The 18,428-nt window shown below is 45.5% G+C and overlaps 1 protein-coding gene across 2 annotated transcripts in view; it reads right to left on the reverse strand.

Annotated features, from left to right (window-relative positions):
• Window positions 1–18,428, reverse strand: part of LOC120052357 (phosphatidylinositol 4-phosphate 3-kinase C2 domain-containing subunit alpha-like) — a 64,546-nt gene that overhangs the window by 41,865 nt on the left and 4,253 nt on the right. For both annotated transcript variants that reach the window (XM_038999214.1, XM_038999215.1), the window contains exon 2: window positions 13,115–14,315. In XM_038999214.1, coding sequence (XP_038855142.1) covers window positions 13,115–14,227 — 1,113 coding nt within the window. In that variant the 5' untranslated portion in view covers window positions 14,228–14,315. The remainder of the gene's footprint in view (window positions 1–13,114; window positions 14,316–18,428) is intronic.

The following is an 18,428-nucleotide window of genomic DNA, read 5'->3' on the forward strand; positions in this document are numbered from 1 at the left end:
TGTACAGGTGCAGTAATCTGTGAGCTGCTCTGACAGCTTGTGCTTAAAGCTAGTGAGGGAGATAAGTGTTTCCAGTTTCAGAGATTTTTGTAGTTCGTTCCAGTCATTGGCAGCAGAGAACTGGAAGGAGAGGCGGCCAAAGGAGGAACTGGTTTTGGGGGTGACCAGAGAGAAATACCTGCTGGAGCACGTGCTACAGGTGGGTGCTGCTATGGTGACCAGCGAGCTGAGATAAGGGGGGACTTTACCTAGTAAAGACTTATAGATGACCTGGAGCCAGTGGGTTTTGCGACGAGTATGAAGCGAGGGCCAGCCAACGAGAGCGTACAGGTCACAGTAGTGGGTAGTATATGGGGCTTTGGTGACAAAACGGATGGCACTGTGATAGACTGCATCCAATTTATTGAGTAGGGTATTGGAGGCTATTTTGTAAATGACATCGCCAAAGTCGAGGATCGGTAGGATGGTCAGTTTTACGAGGGTATGTTTTGCAGCATGAGTGAAGGATGCTTTGTTGCAAAATAGGAAGCCAATTCTAGATTTAACTTTGGATTGGAGATGTTTGATGTGAGTCTGGAAGGAGAGTTTACAGTCTAACCAGACACCTAGGTATTTGTAGTTGTTCACATATTCTAAGTCAGAACCCTCCAGAGTAGTGATGCTAGACGGGCGGGCAGGTGCAGGCAGCGATTGGTTGAAGAGCATGCATTTAGTTTTACTTGTATTTAAGAGCAGTTGGAGGCCATGGAAGGAGTGTTGTATGGCATTGAAGCTCGTCTGGAGGTTAGTTAACACAGTGTCCAAAGAAGGGCCAGAAGTATACAGAATGGTGTCATCTGCGTAGAGGTGGATCAGAGACTCACCAGCAGCAAGAGTGACATCATTGATGTATACAGTAGTGTGTGTGAAAGCTGCCGGGAACTGGCAGGAAGTATGTCCCATAATTTTACAAACTAGCCGTCTGACTGCCAAGGCTAAGAAAGCGTTTCCTTTCCTGTGCAACAGGAAATTACCAGTGAATGTCCCGTCTCCTCTTCCTGGTCTACTGTGAGTCGGCACAACAGCACAAGAGGTGTTTTAGAATTCAGTGACATCACGATGCATGAAAGAGAAAGACTGATTCTGCTCAAAAGGAATTGGGGAGGGTTACAAAAATGCCTGGTACACAGAGTCCCTTTCGTGTGTTGTTCCATGTGTGTTACATTTTAAACCAAAAACACAAAATGTGTGATTTCTAGGACACTGACTAAAAGTTGCATCAGAGCAAAGCTTTACACTGAACAACATTCCACTATCAAAGTAATTTCACCTGGAGAGCCAACCACGCTCTCCGTAGCCAATGGAAGACCTTTAAACAGGTTAACATTCAGAAGACCACAGGGCCAGACAAATTACCAAAGACACGTACTCCGAGCATGCGCGGATGAGCTGGCAAGAATCTTTACTGACATTTTCAACCCATCCTTAACCCAGTCTGTAATACCTACATGTTTCAAGACCACCACCATAGTCCCTGTGCCCAAGAACGCTAAGGTAACCTGTCTAAAATGACTATCTCCCCATAGCACTCACATCTGGGTTGTTCGCCAATGCTGGAAGGGGGGCCTTCCCCCAGAGTAAAAAAGTTTGGGAACCCCTGCGCTAGAGAACATTGCAGTGCGTCAACTATTGTAGAGGATTCATTGCATGAAGAAATATATAGTTTTTTTTCTTCTGTAGCCTATTTTAGTTTCTCTTACAATAAAATGTAATCCATTTGATCAACTTTATTTGTAGATTCGATTTGTAATAGGGTTAATAGGAAAAGTCCAGTTACACAGCTCCGTTTGACAAAGTAGAAATTAAAAAGAAGATAATAAATAACGAAACCAGCCAGGTGCACAGGTGAAATTATTTGCCTAAACACAAGCACCAGCACCTGAACAATCGTAAAGGATGAATTACATAAAAATATATATTTGTGGAAATATATTCATGACAAGATATAAAAGTAATTTGTTGATCGTATCGGAAACTGTATTGTGGCCTTATACGTGCCTTTTCACATGAATCAATCAAGTCTTCTCTTTATGCTTCGGGTCCACAGTCAGCACACATTTTCGGGGCTTTGTGTGAGCAAGCCCCACAAAATAAATTGATTGAACTTCACAGTTTATGGGCCTTGTTTTGTGTGCACCTGCCGCACGTGTGGCATGGTCTCTCTGAAGAGTTTGCGTGGCATGGCCGCTCTGAAGAGGTTGTGTGGCATGGTCTCTCAGGAAAAAGGTCCACCCCATACCTATCATACCAAAATGACTCCACATTCCGCGGACATACAAGAGTGCAATAAATGCTTTGAGTTCATCCATAAACATGTCTCATGTATGATTTCCTTTTCTGTGCGCATGAGCAACAGTACAATCTGATATGCTGCAACATCTGCATGTCAAACTCATCACTCCTTTCTACCCAAACCATGCCATCCCTCCCAGACCCCCGTCTCGCCGTGCCATCCCTCCCAGACCCCCGTCTCGCCGTGCCATCCCTCCCAGACCCCCGTCTCGCCGTGCCATCCCTCCCAGACCCCCGTCTCGCCGTGCCATCCCTCCCAGACCCCCGTCTCGCCGTGCCATCCCTCCCAGACCCCCGTCTCGCCGTGCCATCCCTCCCAGACCCCCGTCTCGCCGTGCCATCCCTCCCAGACCCCGTCTCGCCGTGCCATCCCTCCCAGACCCCCGTCTCGCCGTGCCATCCCTCCCAGACCCCTGTCTCGCCGTGCCATCCCTCCCAGACCCCTGTCTCGCCGTGCCATCCCTCCCAGACCCCTGTCTCGCCGTGCCATCCCTCCCCGACTCCTGTTTCACCATGGCAGTTGGGATCAATCTGTTGGCTCTGTTGTTTTTCTGCGGCGAGACTCAGGCATCGGAGGCAGAGGCTCGAAGTAAATATCAGAATCAGATTACTTTTCATCAGCAACGTAGATTTCAAGCTCAATAGCCAATCCGCCATCCAACTCATCTAAATTCTGCAGCATTTGCAATGCTGTCAGTGCATGACTCTGAAGGAGGATTTGATAAAGTGATGCTCCTTTCCCTGCATCTGTAACTTACATCCCTTCATGTAGAAACTGATAGGCCTAATAGTCACTCAGATTATTGTCCATTTAAAATCTTGTCTATAGGGTAACTGTGTGAAATTATTTTAGGCATAGTTGAGGTGTAGTTTAGGTATAGTTGAGGTGTAGTGTCGATGGGCCTGACTGGCATTGTTTATTTCCCGCTCATCAACTTAGATCGAGTCAAGGATATGTTTTGCATTATTCTAAAGGCCTAATGCAACACATAGCATGTTTTCGTTTCCCTTACAATACATTTGATTAGTAATAGAGTTACAGTAAATATCAGTCCTGTAACAGCTTCTTTTTACAAAAGAAAAATATAAAGAGAATGGCATCAACCCGCAAGGCACACGGTCAAATTATTAACATGAGCGCCAATGCTGATAAAGAGGCATAACAAACATTACACTATTGTTGTTCTAAATTAAATCAACATCTTATCGCCCATTCGATCCATGTCATTCATTCAGTGGGCTGGTATCGTTGGTCCATTCAGAAAGTATTCAGACTCCTTGACTTTTCCCACATTGTTACATTACAGCCTTATTCTAAAAATGGATTAAATAGCCCACCCCCCGAAAAAAATCTACATACAATGCCCCATAATGAAAACAGCTTTTAGAAATTTTAGCAAATGTATTTAAAACAGAAAAACCAAGCCATGAGTTCGAAGGAATTGTCCGTAGAGCTCCAAGACAGGATTGTGTTGAGTCACAGATTTGGGGAAGAGTACCAAAAAAAATTCTGCAGCATTGAAGGTCGCCAAGAACACAGTGGCCTCTGTTTGGAACCACCAAGACTCTTTAGAGAGCTGACCGCCTGGCCAAACTGAGCAATCGGGGGAGAAGGGCCATGGTCAGGGAGGTGACCAAGAACCCAATGGTCAATCTGACAGAGCTCCAGAGTTTCTCTGTGGAGATGGGAGAACCTTCAAGAAAGACAATCATCTCTGCAGCACTCCACTAATTAGGTTTTTATGGTAGAGTCGCAAGACGGAAGACGCAAGACGGAACTTCTCAGCAAAAGGCACATGACAGCTTGCTTGGAGTTTACCAATAGGCACTGAAAGACTCTCAGACCATGAGAAACAAGATTCTCTGGTCTGATGAAACCAAAACGGAACTTTGGCCTGAATGCCAGGCGTCACGTCTGGAGGAAACCTGGCACCATCCCTACGGTGAAGCATGGTGGTGGAAGCATCATGCTGTGGGGATATTTTTCTCACGGCAGGGACTGGGAGACTGGTCAGGATTGAGGAGAGATACAGCGAGATCCTTGATTAAAACCTACTCCAGAGCACTCAGGACCTCAGACTGGGGCAAAGGTTCACTTTCCAACAAGACAATGACCCTAAGCACACAGCCAAGCCAACACAGGAGTGGCTTCAGGTCATCTCTCTGAATGTCCTTGAGTGGCCCAGCCAGAGCTCGGACTTGAACCCGATTAAACATCTTTGAGTTCTGAAAATAGCTGTGCAGCGACGCTCCCTATCCAACCTGACAAAGCTTGAGAGGATCTGCAGAGAATGCGAGAAACTCCCCAAATACAGGTGTGCCAAGCTTGTATCATCATAACCAAGAAGACTCAAGGATGTAATCGCTGCCAAAGGCGCTTCAACAAAGTACTGAGTAAATGGTCTGAATACTTACGTAAATGTGATATTTCCGGTTTCTAAAAACCTGTTTTTGCTTTGTCATTATGGGGTAGTGTGTGTAGATTGATGAGTGATTTTTTAAAATCTATTTTAGAATAATGCTGTAACGTAACAAAATGTGGAAAAAGTCATGGGGTCTGAATAATTTCAGAATGCACTGTATATTGTTTTTAAATTGTTTTATTATAATTGTCATTGTTTTATTTCGTATCCCAATACCTGGGTGTATGTAGTAATGCATGAAACAAACTGATTAAGAACATTTGAGGTAAACAAAAAAAGAGAAACCTCCAATGTTTTATCGGAGCCCCTGGCGAGACTGCCTCTGTCGGGCACCATCTTATCCATAGTTAAGATGGTGGCAACACACAATACATACGCCCACACGCTGCTGCTACTACTACTACTACTGTCTATTATCTATCCTGTTGCCTAGTAACTTTACCCCTACCTATATGTACAGAACGTCGCTACCACAATTACCTCATACCCCTGCACATCGACTTGGTACTGGTACTACCTGTATATAGCCATGTTATTTTCTACTCCCTATATTCTACTCGCTGTTGTCTACAAAGCATGTGAAATAAAATTTGATTCTACACTTCCATGATAAGAGATCTATGCAAAACCTAAACACGCACACTTAATGGCGAGCAAGGTAATGTCAGTTTTGTTTATAGAAAAAGTCACATCTTTCCAGTTGTTTATAATAACAGGATGTTATGGCTGTCTATCTGTAATTGATGAAATGAGTAGTACAATGGTAATGCTGTATTGCAACATAAGAGTCTGCCTTCTTTATGTTCGTCATTCAGCGGGTGAGAACACAGCAGATTGAGCATTATTTTATGAGCTACTTTGCTCAGCGGTTCTTAAATTTCACACAAGCAAAACCAACAACTCGGACATGAAATGTGACTGAATCTAGAAGTGGCATCAGGGTTGTGTTCATTAGGCGCCAAACGGAAGACAACCGACTGGAATATGGAAAGACTACATGGACTTGTCCAATAAGAAAATGCTTATTTTATTTTTCCCGTAGATTTTTTTTTTTTTAAGTATCTGTTGTGAAGAACTGTTAGAGACAAACATTGTTTTGACCTCAAATAGTATTAAAGTGAAACATATTTACAAAGCAGTGTTCTAGTAGCGTCGACTTGGCTGAGACCCCAATCTCTGGCTCTCACCAAGCACCTTGTACATCCCATCTAGCCAGGCAAGAAAGGAGTGAGGGATTAGCAGTGTTTGTGTTTTTATACACAATCCATTCATTGAAAACAAACGCGCAAAGATAATCCAATGAAACAGGGTGAGCGGTGTGTTCACTCACACCCCCCCCTACAGTACAGACACCGGGCTGTACAGTTAGACAGGCCTGTCTTTGTTTTCTCTGTTTCATTGTCTGATAGGGGTGGGTGAGTGAATGGATGGGTAAGGCCCATGTGACTCACAGATCATTAATCTGATGTGGTTTGCTTTAGTCCACCCTACTGTTCTGAGTCAGGTCCGGTCTGCTTTACAGCTCCTACATCTTAGGTCAGTCTTAAGATAGTACAGTAAACCACTTCATTGTCCCAGGCTTGTACAGTTTTGCTGCCTGTAGCAGTCCAGAATGGTACCTACTTCACTAGCCCAGGTTTTTAGTGGTTTAGTAATACTGTAGACTTCCACTGACAGGAGTCTCTTCTACTTTCCTCAACCTCTTCACTATTCTTGGTTGGCCCTGGTTAACTATGTCAAGAGAACCAGCTGACCAAATTAAGTTTGACTTCCTCCTTCAAATCAGGAAGTTAATGATTTCTCTTTAGTTTAACTTCCACTGTGGCATTATAGAAATCTCATTTTTCAACAAAGGTTGCAGTTGTTGTCTAGCTAGGTCTTCACCAGCTGATTCAGAGGATGCCATTGGCGTTTCCCCTCTCAACCACAATTTTTTACCCACAATGCACTTCCTGTTTGTTGAAAGTAAAACCGGGTGAGAGGTGAAGACCGAGTTCACTTGTATCCATCGTCCCTCTGTAGGCCCATCGATACACCACCACACAGAGCGTATGGAAGAGAACAGTACGCAGCAGGAGAATTATAATTTGGTCATAACTGCTCCGCCATTTCCTGGTTTCTAAAATTCTAATAGTTTGCCTAATTTCAGTTTATATGTCACAAAATAAGCAAGTATAGTGTAGCGAATCATTGTGCCATTTACACCGCTGTGAAATGTTTTCCATAACCAAAAATATTGTATTTTCAGCTGGTGTACAAAACTGAAAGTAAAAGAAACAAAAAGAAAACTTAAAAAGAATGGGAACAATAGAAATAGCACACACAGAACCAATCTACTGCTTCTTAGACATGCTTTCAATGAGAATGACAAATATAACTCTAATTTCTATGTGAATGTGGTCGGGTCGCCCAAAAAGTTACATATTGGGAAAGGGATATACCTAGTCAGTTGTACAACTGAAATGTGTCTTCCACATTTAACCCTAACTCTGAATCAGAGAGGTGCGGGGGGGGCTGCTTTAAATCGACATCCACGTCATCGGTTAACTGCCTTGCTCAAGGGCAGAACGACAGATTTTTACCTTGTCAGCTCAAGGATTCGATCCAGAAACCTTTGTTACTGGCCCGACGCGCCTACCCGCCAGGCTATTGTCGCTTTAATGAGAGATCCTGGCAGAGGCGTGCGGAGATGTGAAAAGCTGTTCAAATGGAGGAAGACAGAGCTGAGGTGGCCTTTGGTTACATAAACACACACGCTCTAATTTTAAAAACGCCCATTGATCAACAGTCCCCACACACAGAAACAAGCACCATAGCCTGTCGTAACAGGCAAGTCCTAGCTAGTACTCTGCTGTGACGACACAGGCGTTCTGTGAGTACAAAAGTCGTGACTTCGCAATGACTGAACTCTATGGTGCACTTCAGTGCTCTGTTGCAGATGCTGATGTCCCCTGGGCTTACTGCATGCTGGGAAGTCCTCTCGGCTTTCCAATACAAACTACAGGGGGAGCTGGCCCGACTAAATGTTTTTAATTTTATTTATCTGAGACATAACTGCTCGAACAACGGATAATGTTGGTTTGCCTGACTTTGGCTCTTCAATACAAGGGCCCTGCCCTGGGCTTAGCTACAACAGGTTGTCAAAAAAAGAGAGAAATATTTTAAAAAGAGAAGAGACAGATGTAAATACAATTGTTACCTCCTGAACTAAGCTCACTTGTTTCATTTAATACAAGAGCAAACATTTCCACAGAAACAAACTCCACCTGCTTTGCAACATCTGAGGCCAGCCCTTGAAGTGTTAGCAACAACAGGCTTACTTATACCCAACCGCCGACATCCAATCTGTTAATCTGGAGGGTAATGACAATAACAAAACAGCACTCTGGCTAGAGTAGGGAGTTGACTGCGATAGGCTGTGGGCCAGATTACTATGGGTCTGGAAACCGATAAGGGGTGTCTTGGTCTGTAGAAGGTAACACTACACCACTGTGCCATGCTGGTTGAGAGTATTGCTTTGCCCACCAGCACACACACACACAGTCTTACACACTCGGCCTACATGAGAGCGCCTGCTGCCATGGCAACGCTGGGCCGCTCTGGGGCTTGTCAGATGAGTCTGCAGTGGGGCATGGTGGGGAGCTGTATGGGCTTGTCCCTGTTTAGGCTATACCAACATTACTGCTGCCTGGCAGCTAGGCTAGCAAACTAGGGCGACACACAGTTAAGGCGAGAGCATGTACAGACAGACAGAAATGAATACACACATCCAGACAACACATTATGTAACAGTAGTATGCCTAACACACACAGACATAAGACAGGCAGCCATAATCAAACCATAAACGTTCACAGAAAAACAGACATTCCACAACCAGACACAGCAGAGTGAACTGGACAGTTCTCAACTAAAGATAATAGTAACAAAATAAAATAACAATGAGCTATATACAAGGAGTAACGGTACCGAGTCAGTGTACTGGGGAACGAGGTAGTTGCAGTGATTGACCGAGGTAATACGTACATGTAAGTTAGGTGATTGTGCGAGGTAATACGTACATGTAGGTTTGGTTAGGTGATTGATTGAAGTACTAACCTCATCAAAAAAAGAAACGTCCTCTCACTGTCAACTGTGTTAATTTTCAGCAAACTTAACATGTAAATATTTATATGAACATAACAAGATTCAACAACTGAGACCCTAGTTCCACAGACATGTGACTAACAGAAATGGAATAATATGTCCCTGAACAAAGGGGGGGGGGTCAAAATCAAAAGTCAGTATCTGGTGTGGCCACCAGCTGCATTAAATACTGCAGTGCATCTCCTCCTCATGGGCCACACCAGATTTGCCAGTTCTTGCTGTGAGATGTTACCCCACACTTCCACCAAGGCACCTGCAAGTTCCCGGACATTTCTGTGGAGGGGGGGGGGGGGGGGGGTAGGGGGCTAGCTCTCACCCTCCGATCCAACAGGTCCCAGATGTACTCAATGGGATTGAGATCCGGGCTCTTCACTGGCCATGGCAGAACACTGGCATTCCTGTCTTGCAGGAAATCAAGCACAGAACGAGCAGTATGGCTGGTGGCATTGTCATGCTGGAGGGTCATGTCAGGATGAGCCTGCAGGAAGGGTATCACATGAGGGAGGAGGATGTCTTCCCTGTAACGCACAGCGTTGAGATTGCCTGCAATGACAAGCTCAGTCCGATGATGCTGTGACACACCGCCCCAGACCATGACGGACCCTCCACCTCGATCCCGCTCCAGAGTACAGGCCTTGGTGTAACGCTCATTCCTTCTACGATAAACGCAAATCCAACCATCACCCCTGTTGAGACAAAACCACGACTCGTCAGTGAAGAGCACTTTTTGCCAGTCCTGTCTGGTCCAGCGACGGTGGGTTTGTGCCCATAGGCAACGTTGTTGCCGGTGATGTCTGGTGAGGACCTGCCTTACAACAGGCCTACAAGCCCTCAGTCCAGCCTCTCTCATCCTATTGTGGACAGTCTGAGCACTGCTGGAGGGATTGTGCATACCTGGTGTAACTCGGGCAGTTGTTGCCATCCTGTACCTGTCCAGCAGGTGCGATGTTCGGATGTACCGATCCTGTGCAGGTGTTACACGATCAGCTGTCCGTCCTGTCTCCCTGTAGCATCGTCTTAAGCGTCTCACAGTACGGACATGGGAAATTATTGCCCTGGCCACATTTGCAGTCCTCATGCCTCCTTGCAGCATGCCTAAGGCACGTTAACGCAGATGAGCAGGGACCCTGGGCATCTTTCTTTTGGTGTTTTTCAGAGTTAGTAGAAAGGCCTCTTTAGTGTCCTAGTTTTTCATAACTGTGACCTTAATTGCCTACCGTCTGTAAGCTGTTAGTGTCTTAACGACCGTTCCACAGGTGTATGTTCATTGAACAAGCATGGGAAACAGTGTTTAAACCATTTACAAAGAAGATCGGTGATACTTGGATTTTTACAAATGATCTTTGAAAGACAGGGTTCTGAAAAAGGGAGGTTTTTTGTTGTTGCTGAGTGTATGTACATGTAGGTAAGCAGAAAGTCCGGGTTGCCGTTTAACTGTTCAGCAGTTTAATGGCTTTTGGGTAGAAGCTGTTCAGGAGCCTTTTGGTCCTAGAGACTGCTACCGCTTGATGTGTAGTAGCAGAGAGAACATACTGACTTGGGTGGCTGGAACCTGACAATATTTAGTGCCTTCCTCTGACACCGCCTGGTATCGAGGTCCTGGATGGCAGGGAGCTCTGCCCCAGTGATGTAGTGGGCCATACGCACTGCCCTCTAACGCTTTTCCGTCAAATGCCGAGCAGGTGCCATACCAAGCAGTGATGCAACCAGTCAAGATGCTCTCAGTAGTGCAGCTGTAGAACTGAGGATCTGAGGGACCATGCCAAATCTTTTCAGTCTCCAGAGGGGGAAGAGGCATTGTCGTGCCCTCTTCACAACTGTCTTGGTGTGTTTGGACCATGATAGGTCCTTAGTTATGTGGACACTGAGGAACTAACCGTGGCATTCTTGGACACGGGGACTATGGTGGTCTGCTTGAAACGTGGGTATTACAGACTGGGTCAAGGAGAGTTTGAAAATGTCAGTGAAGGTCAGTACTAGGTGGTCAAGCACATGCTCGGAGTATACATCCTGGTAATCTGTCTGGCCCCGCGGCCTTGTGAATGTTACCCTGTTTAAAAGGTTTTACTCACACTGTCCGGAACAGCTGGTGCGCTCATGCAAGGTTCAGTGTTCCTTGCCTCGAAGAGAGCTTAGAAGGCATTCAGCTTGTCTGGTAGGCATGCATCACTGTGCAGCTCGTGGCTGGGTATCCCTTTGTAATCCGTGATAGTTTGCAAGCCCTGCCATATCTGACGAGCGTCAGAGCCAGTGTAGTAGGATTCGATCTGCGTCCTGTATTGATGCTTTGCCTGTTTGATAGTTCGGATTTTTTTTATTTTGATAAACGTCCAGATTTGTGCCCCGCTCCTTGAAAGCGGCAGCTCTAGCCTTTAGCTCAGTATGGATGTTGCCTGTAATCCATGGCTTCTGGTTAGGATATGTACGTATGGCCACTGTGGGGACTACATCATCCATGCACTTAATGAAGCCGGTGACTAATGTGGTAAACTCCTCAATGCCATGGGATGAGTCATGGAATATATTCCAATCTGTGCTAGCGAAACTGCCCTGTAGCTTTGCATCCGCCTTATTGGACCACTTCTATATTGAGCGCATCAATGGGATACTTCCTGTTTGAGATTTTGCTTGTAAGCAAGAATTAATAGGGTGGAGTAAGTCAGATTTGCCAAATGGAGGGTGAGATTTGCATGTGTCTCTGTGTGTAGAGGTGAACTAGAGTTTTTTCTCTAGTTGCACAGGAGACATCCGTTTCAACTTATTTCTCCCAGCATTTCAGTTTCCCTGCATTAAAATCCCCGGCCACTAGGAGTGCCGCATCTGGATGAGCATTTTCTTCTTTGCTTATGGCCTTATACAGCTCGTTGAGCGCAGCATCGGTTTGTGGTGGTAAATAGACATCAAGAGGCTCATAAAGGTGGTCTCCCAAATGGCCCCCTATTCACTTCATAGTGCACTACTTTGGACCATCATAGTCAACGTACAGTAAACAAAATAGCACAATTGGTCAGGTGCCTACTATGCCTCCGAGACAGTGGGGGGAAATAAACAAATGACACCGTTTATATTTAAGACAATCATCTCATGCAGAACGGAAATTATGGTCTTCATGTGTGAAGAATGTGACAGCAGCCAATTGTCCTGTTCCGACACAGAGAAACACAATGAGACAGGAAGTGGGCTTTCTGGGAACGCCACACACACATATAGGCTAGGCCTTTACTCCTTATTACTCACTCATTACGAAATCTCTTTTCTGACTAAACCAGACTAAAAGGGAAGAGACACAGTAAATAAAAAGTGATAGACGAGTCATTGTGTATATAGAGAAGTTAAAACAATTCTGTGGCCTCCCTTCAGTTGAGCTCAAACCCACTGACAAATGCTTCAGACAGATGGTTGCTCACTTATAGGAAAATGGAGGCGAATGGTATTTTGCGCCACATGCCTTCGGTCCTGTCCAAAATCTCAGAAATGTTGATTAAAAAAGACAGATTTAGAGTAGAAAGAGCATCTTCACAAAAAGGATAAAAAAGTGGAAGTATAGAGGTCAAGCCTTCACAAAGTGTGGGCAACCATACCAGACTACCTGGCTACATGCTTTGGAAACCAAAATGTATGTTTTGGCAGTACTGGTATGATGTGGGACTTGTTACCCGGTTGTTTTGGCTGGGCTTTGTTGAACCTCTAAATCATTTTATTGTGCTAGAATCTTACCCATTTGTTTTGGCTTGTCACAAGGGCTACGTTTAGACAGTCAGTCCAATTCTGATATTTTTTTCCACTTATTGGCCTTTTGACAAATCACAAAAGACTTTTTCACATCAGATCTTTTTCAGAGCTGATCTGATTGGTCAAGAGACACAATTAGTGGAAAAAAATGACTTGGGCTGCCTGTCTAAACGCAACCATTACTGATTGTTTGGCTAGTGGTATTTTCTTTAGGGACAAAAATTGAGGTTTCGGCAGTGCCGGTATGATGTGATTGATGTGGGACTTGGCCTTGCTGTTTTGGCTTTTGATGAAAGGACCCTTTAATATTTTGGTTGCGCTAAAGTGCTTGAACTACAATGGGTTATTTTGACTGAGCAATGCTAGAACTTGGTTATTTTGGCTGTGTTATGACTGCCTGTTTAGGCTGTGGTGTGGTTGTGTACAGAGTTGTTTTGGAGAGAGTTTGTATGATCGTCTTATGCAAGTAGAGTACTAGACATACCTGATTGTTTAGCTTGTGCTGGGAAGAGGATTCCGGGATGGTGAGGGAGTGGCTCCTGGTGACCCCCGCCCCCAGCGACAACTGCCGAGGCTGAGAGCAACCTGCGAGATGACCCTTCACCTCAGTTGGTGGACTGCTGCCGCCAGCCCCTCCCTCCGTCTCATCTAGCAGCACGGCGTCCCAGGGGTCCCCGCCGGCTTGCCCTCCCACTACAGTCACGGTGCCGCTCGGTGCCGGTGAGGTGCCCTCCTCACCCTCAGCTTTGCACCCGTTGAGCGGGTCCAGGTCCAGCCACTCGAAACGGCTGACAGCAAGTGGTTCCACGGCAGGTGGCGGTGGGTTGGGCGCCAGCGACACTGCACTGGTCAGGGCAGCATCCAGGTCAGTACTGGCTGACCTGCCGTTCTTCAAGTATTCCGAGGTGCTGTGGATCTTGTGGAAGAGCTTGGCCATCTCTGGGGTGACGGTGGGCTGCTGGAACACCATGGCTCCGGGCTGCTGGATAGGAGTGAAGGCCATGAAGGAGGTCTGCGGGCTAGGCAAGCCCATGTAGGGCGGCATGGCTGGAGAAAAGCCATTCTGGAAGGAGCAGGTCTGGGGCTTGGGGAACGGCGCAGAGGGGAACATGGGAGCCTGATGGTGGGTTGGCGTGGACACGCCGGAGGGGGTGGAGAGGATGGAAGGCATCCACTGGCCGTTGGGGAAGGGAGAGGGGCTGCAGGTGGCTTGGCCCCCCGGGTAGGAGGCACTGAGGTTGAATCCCAGCAGCGAGGAGGGTCGCAAGGCCTTGCCGCTGTTGGCCCCGAAGTTGTCGTCCAGCAGGAGCTTCTCCAGCTCCTCATTGGTCAGCTTGTCCACGTCGATGTCCTGGAAGTTGTCTTTCTCCGCCTGCTTCTTGGCATCGGGGAAGACTATGAGGTCCTTCTCTGGTCGGCTGCTGGAGGAAGGAGTGGGCCTTGGAGCGGAGGTGGTCGCCGGGAGCGTGTGTCTCTTCTCTTTTTGTAGTTTCGCTAAGGCCTCCACCTCCATGCGAAGGGCCTCCTCCTTACCCACAACCCCCATGGGCTGGGCCACGTCCAGCTTGAACCCATTACCACTGGATATCTGGGCCATGATGTCAATTTGAGGGTGCCATGTAAGTCGAGTTTGTAGTCAGCACTGGTGACAATGGGTCAGATGGGAGATTTGTTTCTTCAAACACCTGGGAAAGGACGGGAAAAGAGCGCAAGTCACAATACAGACATCACCAGGAACAGTCTACAACCACGACAGGGTCCGACAGAGGCATCTGTTCTGCATTTAGTGAGCCATTTCCATAGCCAATAGTAAAGTCTGCAAGACAAAAAAAACTAGCCGATCCTAATGCCATTACATTGTTCCCTTACAGCTAGGCTATTTAAAATGTATTACCAATATTTATCAGCTATAATCACACGGGACCTTTCTGACTGACTTGTAAAAACAGAGCAAGAGGCTTACTGACATCCTGAAGTATCGAAGTTGTTCAACATGTAGAGACCGCAGAGTGAAAATCCCTGACAGCCCCACATACACAATGATGCAGTCAGGGTCAAGGTGGAGACCATAAAAGGCCTGTTAAAGTTTACTGCGCCTGACTAGCACAAGGACTGTCACATGGGTTTCACACTACAGTACAATGTGCTTCAAAATAAACCATCTTCCTTACTGAATTCACTGAGTGTAGCTACAGTACGGATCAATGTAATAAGTGACTGTCATTTGGCTTGTGTGTGTTATTGGAGTGAAGAGTTGAGAATCAGGCCAACACATCTACTGCATGCCCTTTTCATTGAAATTGATTGTCTGTCTCATACAACAGCCATGTTATCAGAGGCTTACTTCTTCCCGAAAATTGTCAACGCAGTTATTTATGATCATAATAACCATGATACGGGTAGGTAGTTAATCAAATGATGATGTCGTATAAAATGTTTCATAGACAGGCTAAATGATAATACCATGATATTACAGTGACTGTTATTATTTTATTTGTTGTCTTCTGTAACAAATCTCAGCAGTATGTTGTAGGTGGGTAGGTGCAGAACATTAACAGACCTACGTGTTGTGATAAAAACCTCTCCCTGGCTGCAACGTGTGCATTCATTGAGTTCCTCAAAACACAGCGCTCTTATTCTCCTCCTCACTACCCAGGCTCTCAGTCAGAGTTCTCCCCCCAGGCAACACAGCCCTGAGCTTCCCTCCCATAGTGGTGAAGGCTAGTTGTGCATGGGATCTCCAGCTAGCCTAGCGCCATTGTACGTGAGGAATTTGACATGAAAGGCAGCCAGACGAGTCTCTTGCTCTCTGTATCATGTTGTATGCTACGGCCCAAGAGTGTCTTATCAGCTGTACTAATATTTTTGACTCAACATCATGTAGCCTAGAATTTGCAGTTTGTTAAGTTCTGCCCTCAGTCTTCCTTTTAAAAAGTAGCCTATACTTTGAGTAGATGCAGTGGGCTATGGCATCTGTTAATGCTATAGGCTAGGCCAGTGGTTTTCAAACATTTGACAGTTTTTGTTGTAGCATTAAAATAGCTCACCTCAATCAAGGGCTTGACAGTTAGTTGACAAGTTGAATTAGGTGTGCTAGCTCTGGAATAGTTCAAATATATGGAACGGCTGGTGGTCCCTGAGGAGAGGTTTGAATTGACAGGGCTACAGTAAGGGATCAGGCCTATACACATATACATTTTTCATCTGAAGCTTTGCAGAAGGACTGCCAATGCCATTCAAAGTAAGGGTCACTGAGGAAGAATGAGCAAATGCAAGACTATATGCAATATAAATTACAGAACGACCGATAATATGCCGAGCTGAATTATCGGGTTGATAGTCCTTTTGTAGTCTTTGCCGATAGTAAAGCTGCTGCGGCACCCGCCACTCACCGCCTGAGCCACGAGCACTGCACAAAGCCGAGGAATGTCTAGCTGAGAAAATCAGCAGCAAGCAACAAGCTAGCCCATTCTCCAGTGACCAAAACCAAACTCCTGTTGCAAATATTAGTTTAGTTAATTGACGAATAAAGGCTTGTCAACGTGCCCACCCAGACATGCATGCAATAGCAAGCTAGCTAGCTATGTGACCTGTTAGCAAATATCACGATATCTGTGATGTTAGCTAGCTATATTAGCTACTATGTTAGCTAGCTTGCTAGATAAACATGGCGCTAAGATATCAGATAGCTAGCTACGTTGGCTATTAGCTCCTAACATTAGCCGGTTATCATTTTCAACATGCACCATTTTCGGCAACGAGCCATCTGACTTGTGGTGCAAAGTTAGCTATTCACTGGTGTGCTGATCTGATGAACTGCAATCTTATCCATAAATTGACAGTTGGTAGTCGCATTACATTACTGTTGTGATATGGAAAGGTGTTTTAAAATTGCTAACTTTTTATTTAGACATAGGTTTAGCTTCCTAAGAATCTTCCTGCATGTTTATGCACCAAGAAAGCTGAAGATCAGCACTCGTGTGCGTTCACCCTTCTCAAACTATGGGCAGATTTGAGTCATTCAGACAGAACGTGCATCGTTGCTTCATATTCTTTCCTAACCTCGCTCTCCTTGTCAGATATTAAGCACATTTATGGCTTGGTAGCAAAAGTTAAACACCATTGAGCTAGTTCTCATAGTAGCAGTAAACTGCAGCAAGTGATATGAGCGATGGAGAGAGATATGAAAGGGAGCAAAGTTACAGCCTAGCTCTATCCAATCGTAGCAGAAGAATCAAGTTACAGTGCATTCGGAGAGTATTCATGTTAAGTTAGAACATTCTTCAAAAATGTATTAAATATTTTTTTTCCTTCGGCAATCTACACACAAGACCCCATAATGACAAAGCGAGAACAGGTTCAGAAATGTTTGCAAATGTATTTAAAAAATAAGAACAGAAAAAAAACTTTATTTAAGTATTCAGACCCCTTGCTATGAGACTCGAAATTGAGCTCAGGTACATCCTGTTTCCATTGATCAACCTTGAGATGTTTCTACAACTTATGTCGAAGGCACAGATCTGGGGGAGGGTATCAACACATTTCTGCAGCATTGAAGGTCCCAAAGAACACACTGGCCTCCATCATTCTTAAATAGAAGTTAAGAACCAAGATTCTTCTTAGAGCTGGCCGCCCGGCCAAACTGAGCAATTGAGGGAGAAGAGCCTGTCAGGGAGGTGACCAAGAACCCGATGGTCACTGAAAGAGCTCCCAAGTTCCTCTGTGGAGATGGGAGAACCTTCCAGAAGGACAACCATCTTAGCAGCACTCCACCAATCAGGCCATTATGGTAGAGTGGCCAGACAGAAGCCACTCCTCAGTAAAAAGGCACATGACAGCCTGCTTGGAGTTCGTCAAAAAAGGCACCTAAAGGACTCGCAGACCATAAGAAACAAGATTCTCTGGTCTGATGAAACCAAGATTGAACTCAATGCCAAGCGTCACATCTGGAGGAAACCTTGCACCACCCCTACGGTGAAACAACATGGTGGCACCATCATGCTGTGGGGATGTTTTTCAGCGGCAGGGACTGGGAGACTAGTCAGGATCGAGAGAAAGATGAACGGAGAAAAGTACAGAGAGATCCTTCATGAAAACCTGCTCCAGAGTGATCAGGACTTCAGACTGGGGCAAAGGTTCACCTTCCAATGACCCTAAGCACACAGCCAAGACAACGCAGGAGTGGCTTCAGGACAAGTCTCTGAATGTCTGAGTGGCCCAGCCAGAGCCCAGACTTGAACACGATCTAACATCTCTGGAGAGAACTGAAAATAGCTGTGCAGCGGCACTCCCCATCCAACCGGATAGAGCTTGAGAGGATCTGCAGAGAAGAATGTGAGAAACTCCAAATAAATGTGCCAAGCTTGTAGCATCATACCCAAGAAGACTGCCAAAGGCGCTTTAAACAAAGTACTGTTTTTTATTTTTAATACAATTGCAAAAAAAATTGAAACCCCATAATGACAAAGCAAAAACAGGTTGTGTATAGATTGACAAGGGAATAATAATTAAAAAAAAGTAATTTTAAAGGCTCTAAAGTAACAAAATGTGCAAAAAGGGGTCTGAATACTTTCAGAAAACACTGTTCAACCCACCCATTTCTTGACAGATAGCTGAACTAGCCAATTCAGTCATTTCGTCCTGGCAGCCAAGTTGTTTAGAGATGCGTCCTAACAGAAACGCATATCTATATAGATTGATATCTCCCTCTCTCCAGAGCACGGAATATGGTTTATCTCAGCTCACTGGTCACCATAGCAACACCCACCCGTAGCACGTGCTCCAGCAGGTATATTTCA

The sequence above is a fragment of the Salvelinus namaycush genome, chromosome 8 (assembly GCF_016432855.1).
Source record: "Salvelinus namaycush isolate Seneca chromosome 8, SaNama_1.0, whole genome shotgun sequence".
NCBI lineage: Eukaryota > Metazoa > Chordata > Actinopteri > Salmoniformes > Salmonidae > Salvelinus > Salvelinus namaycush.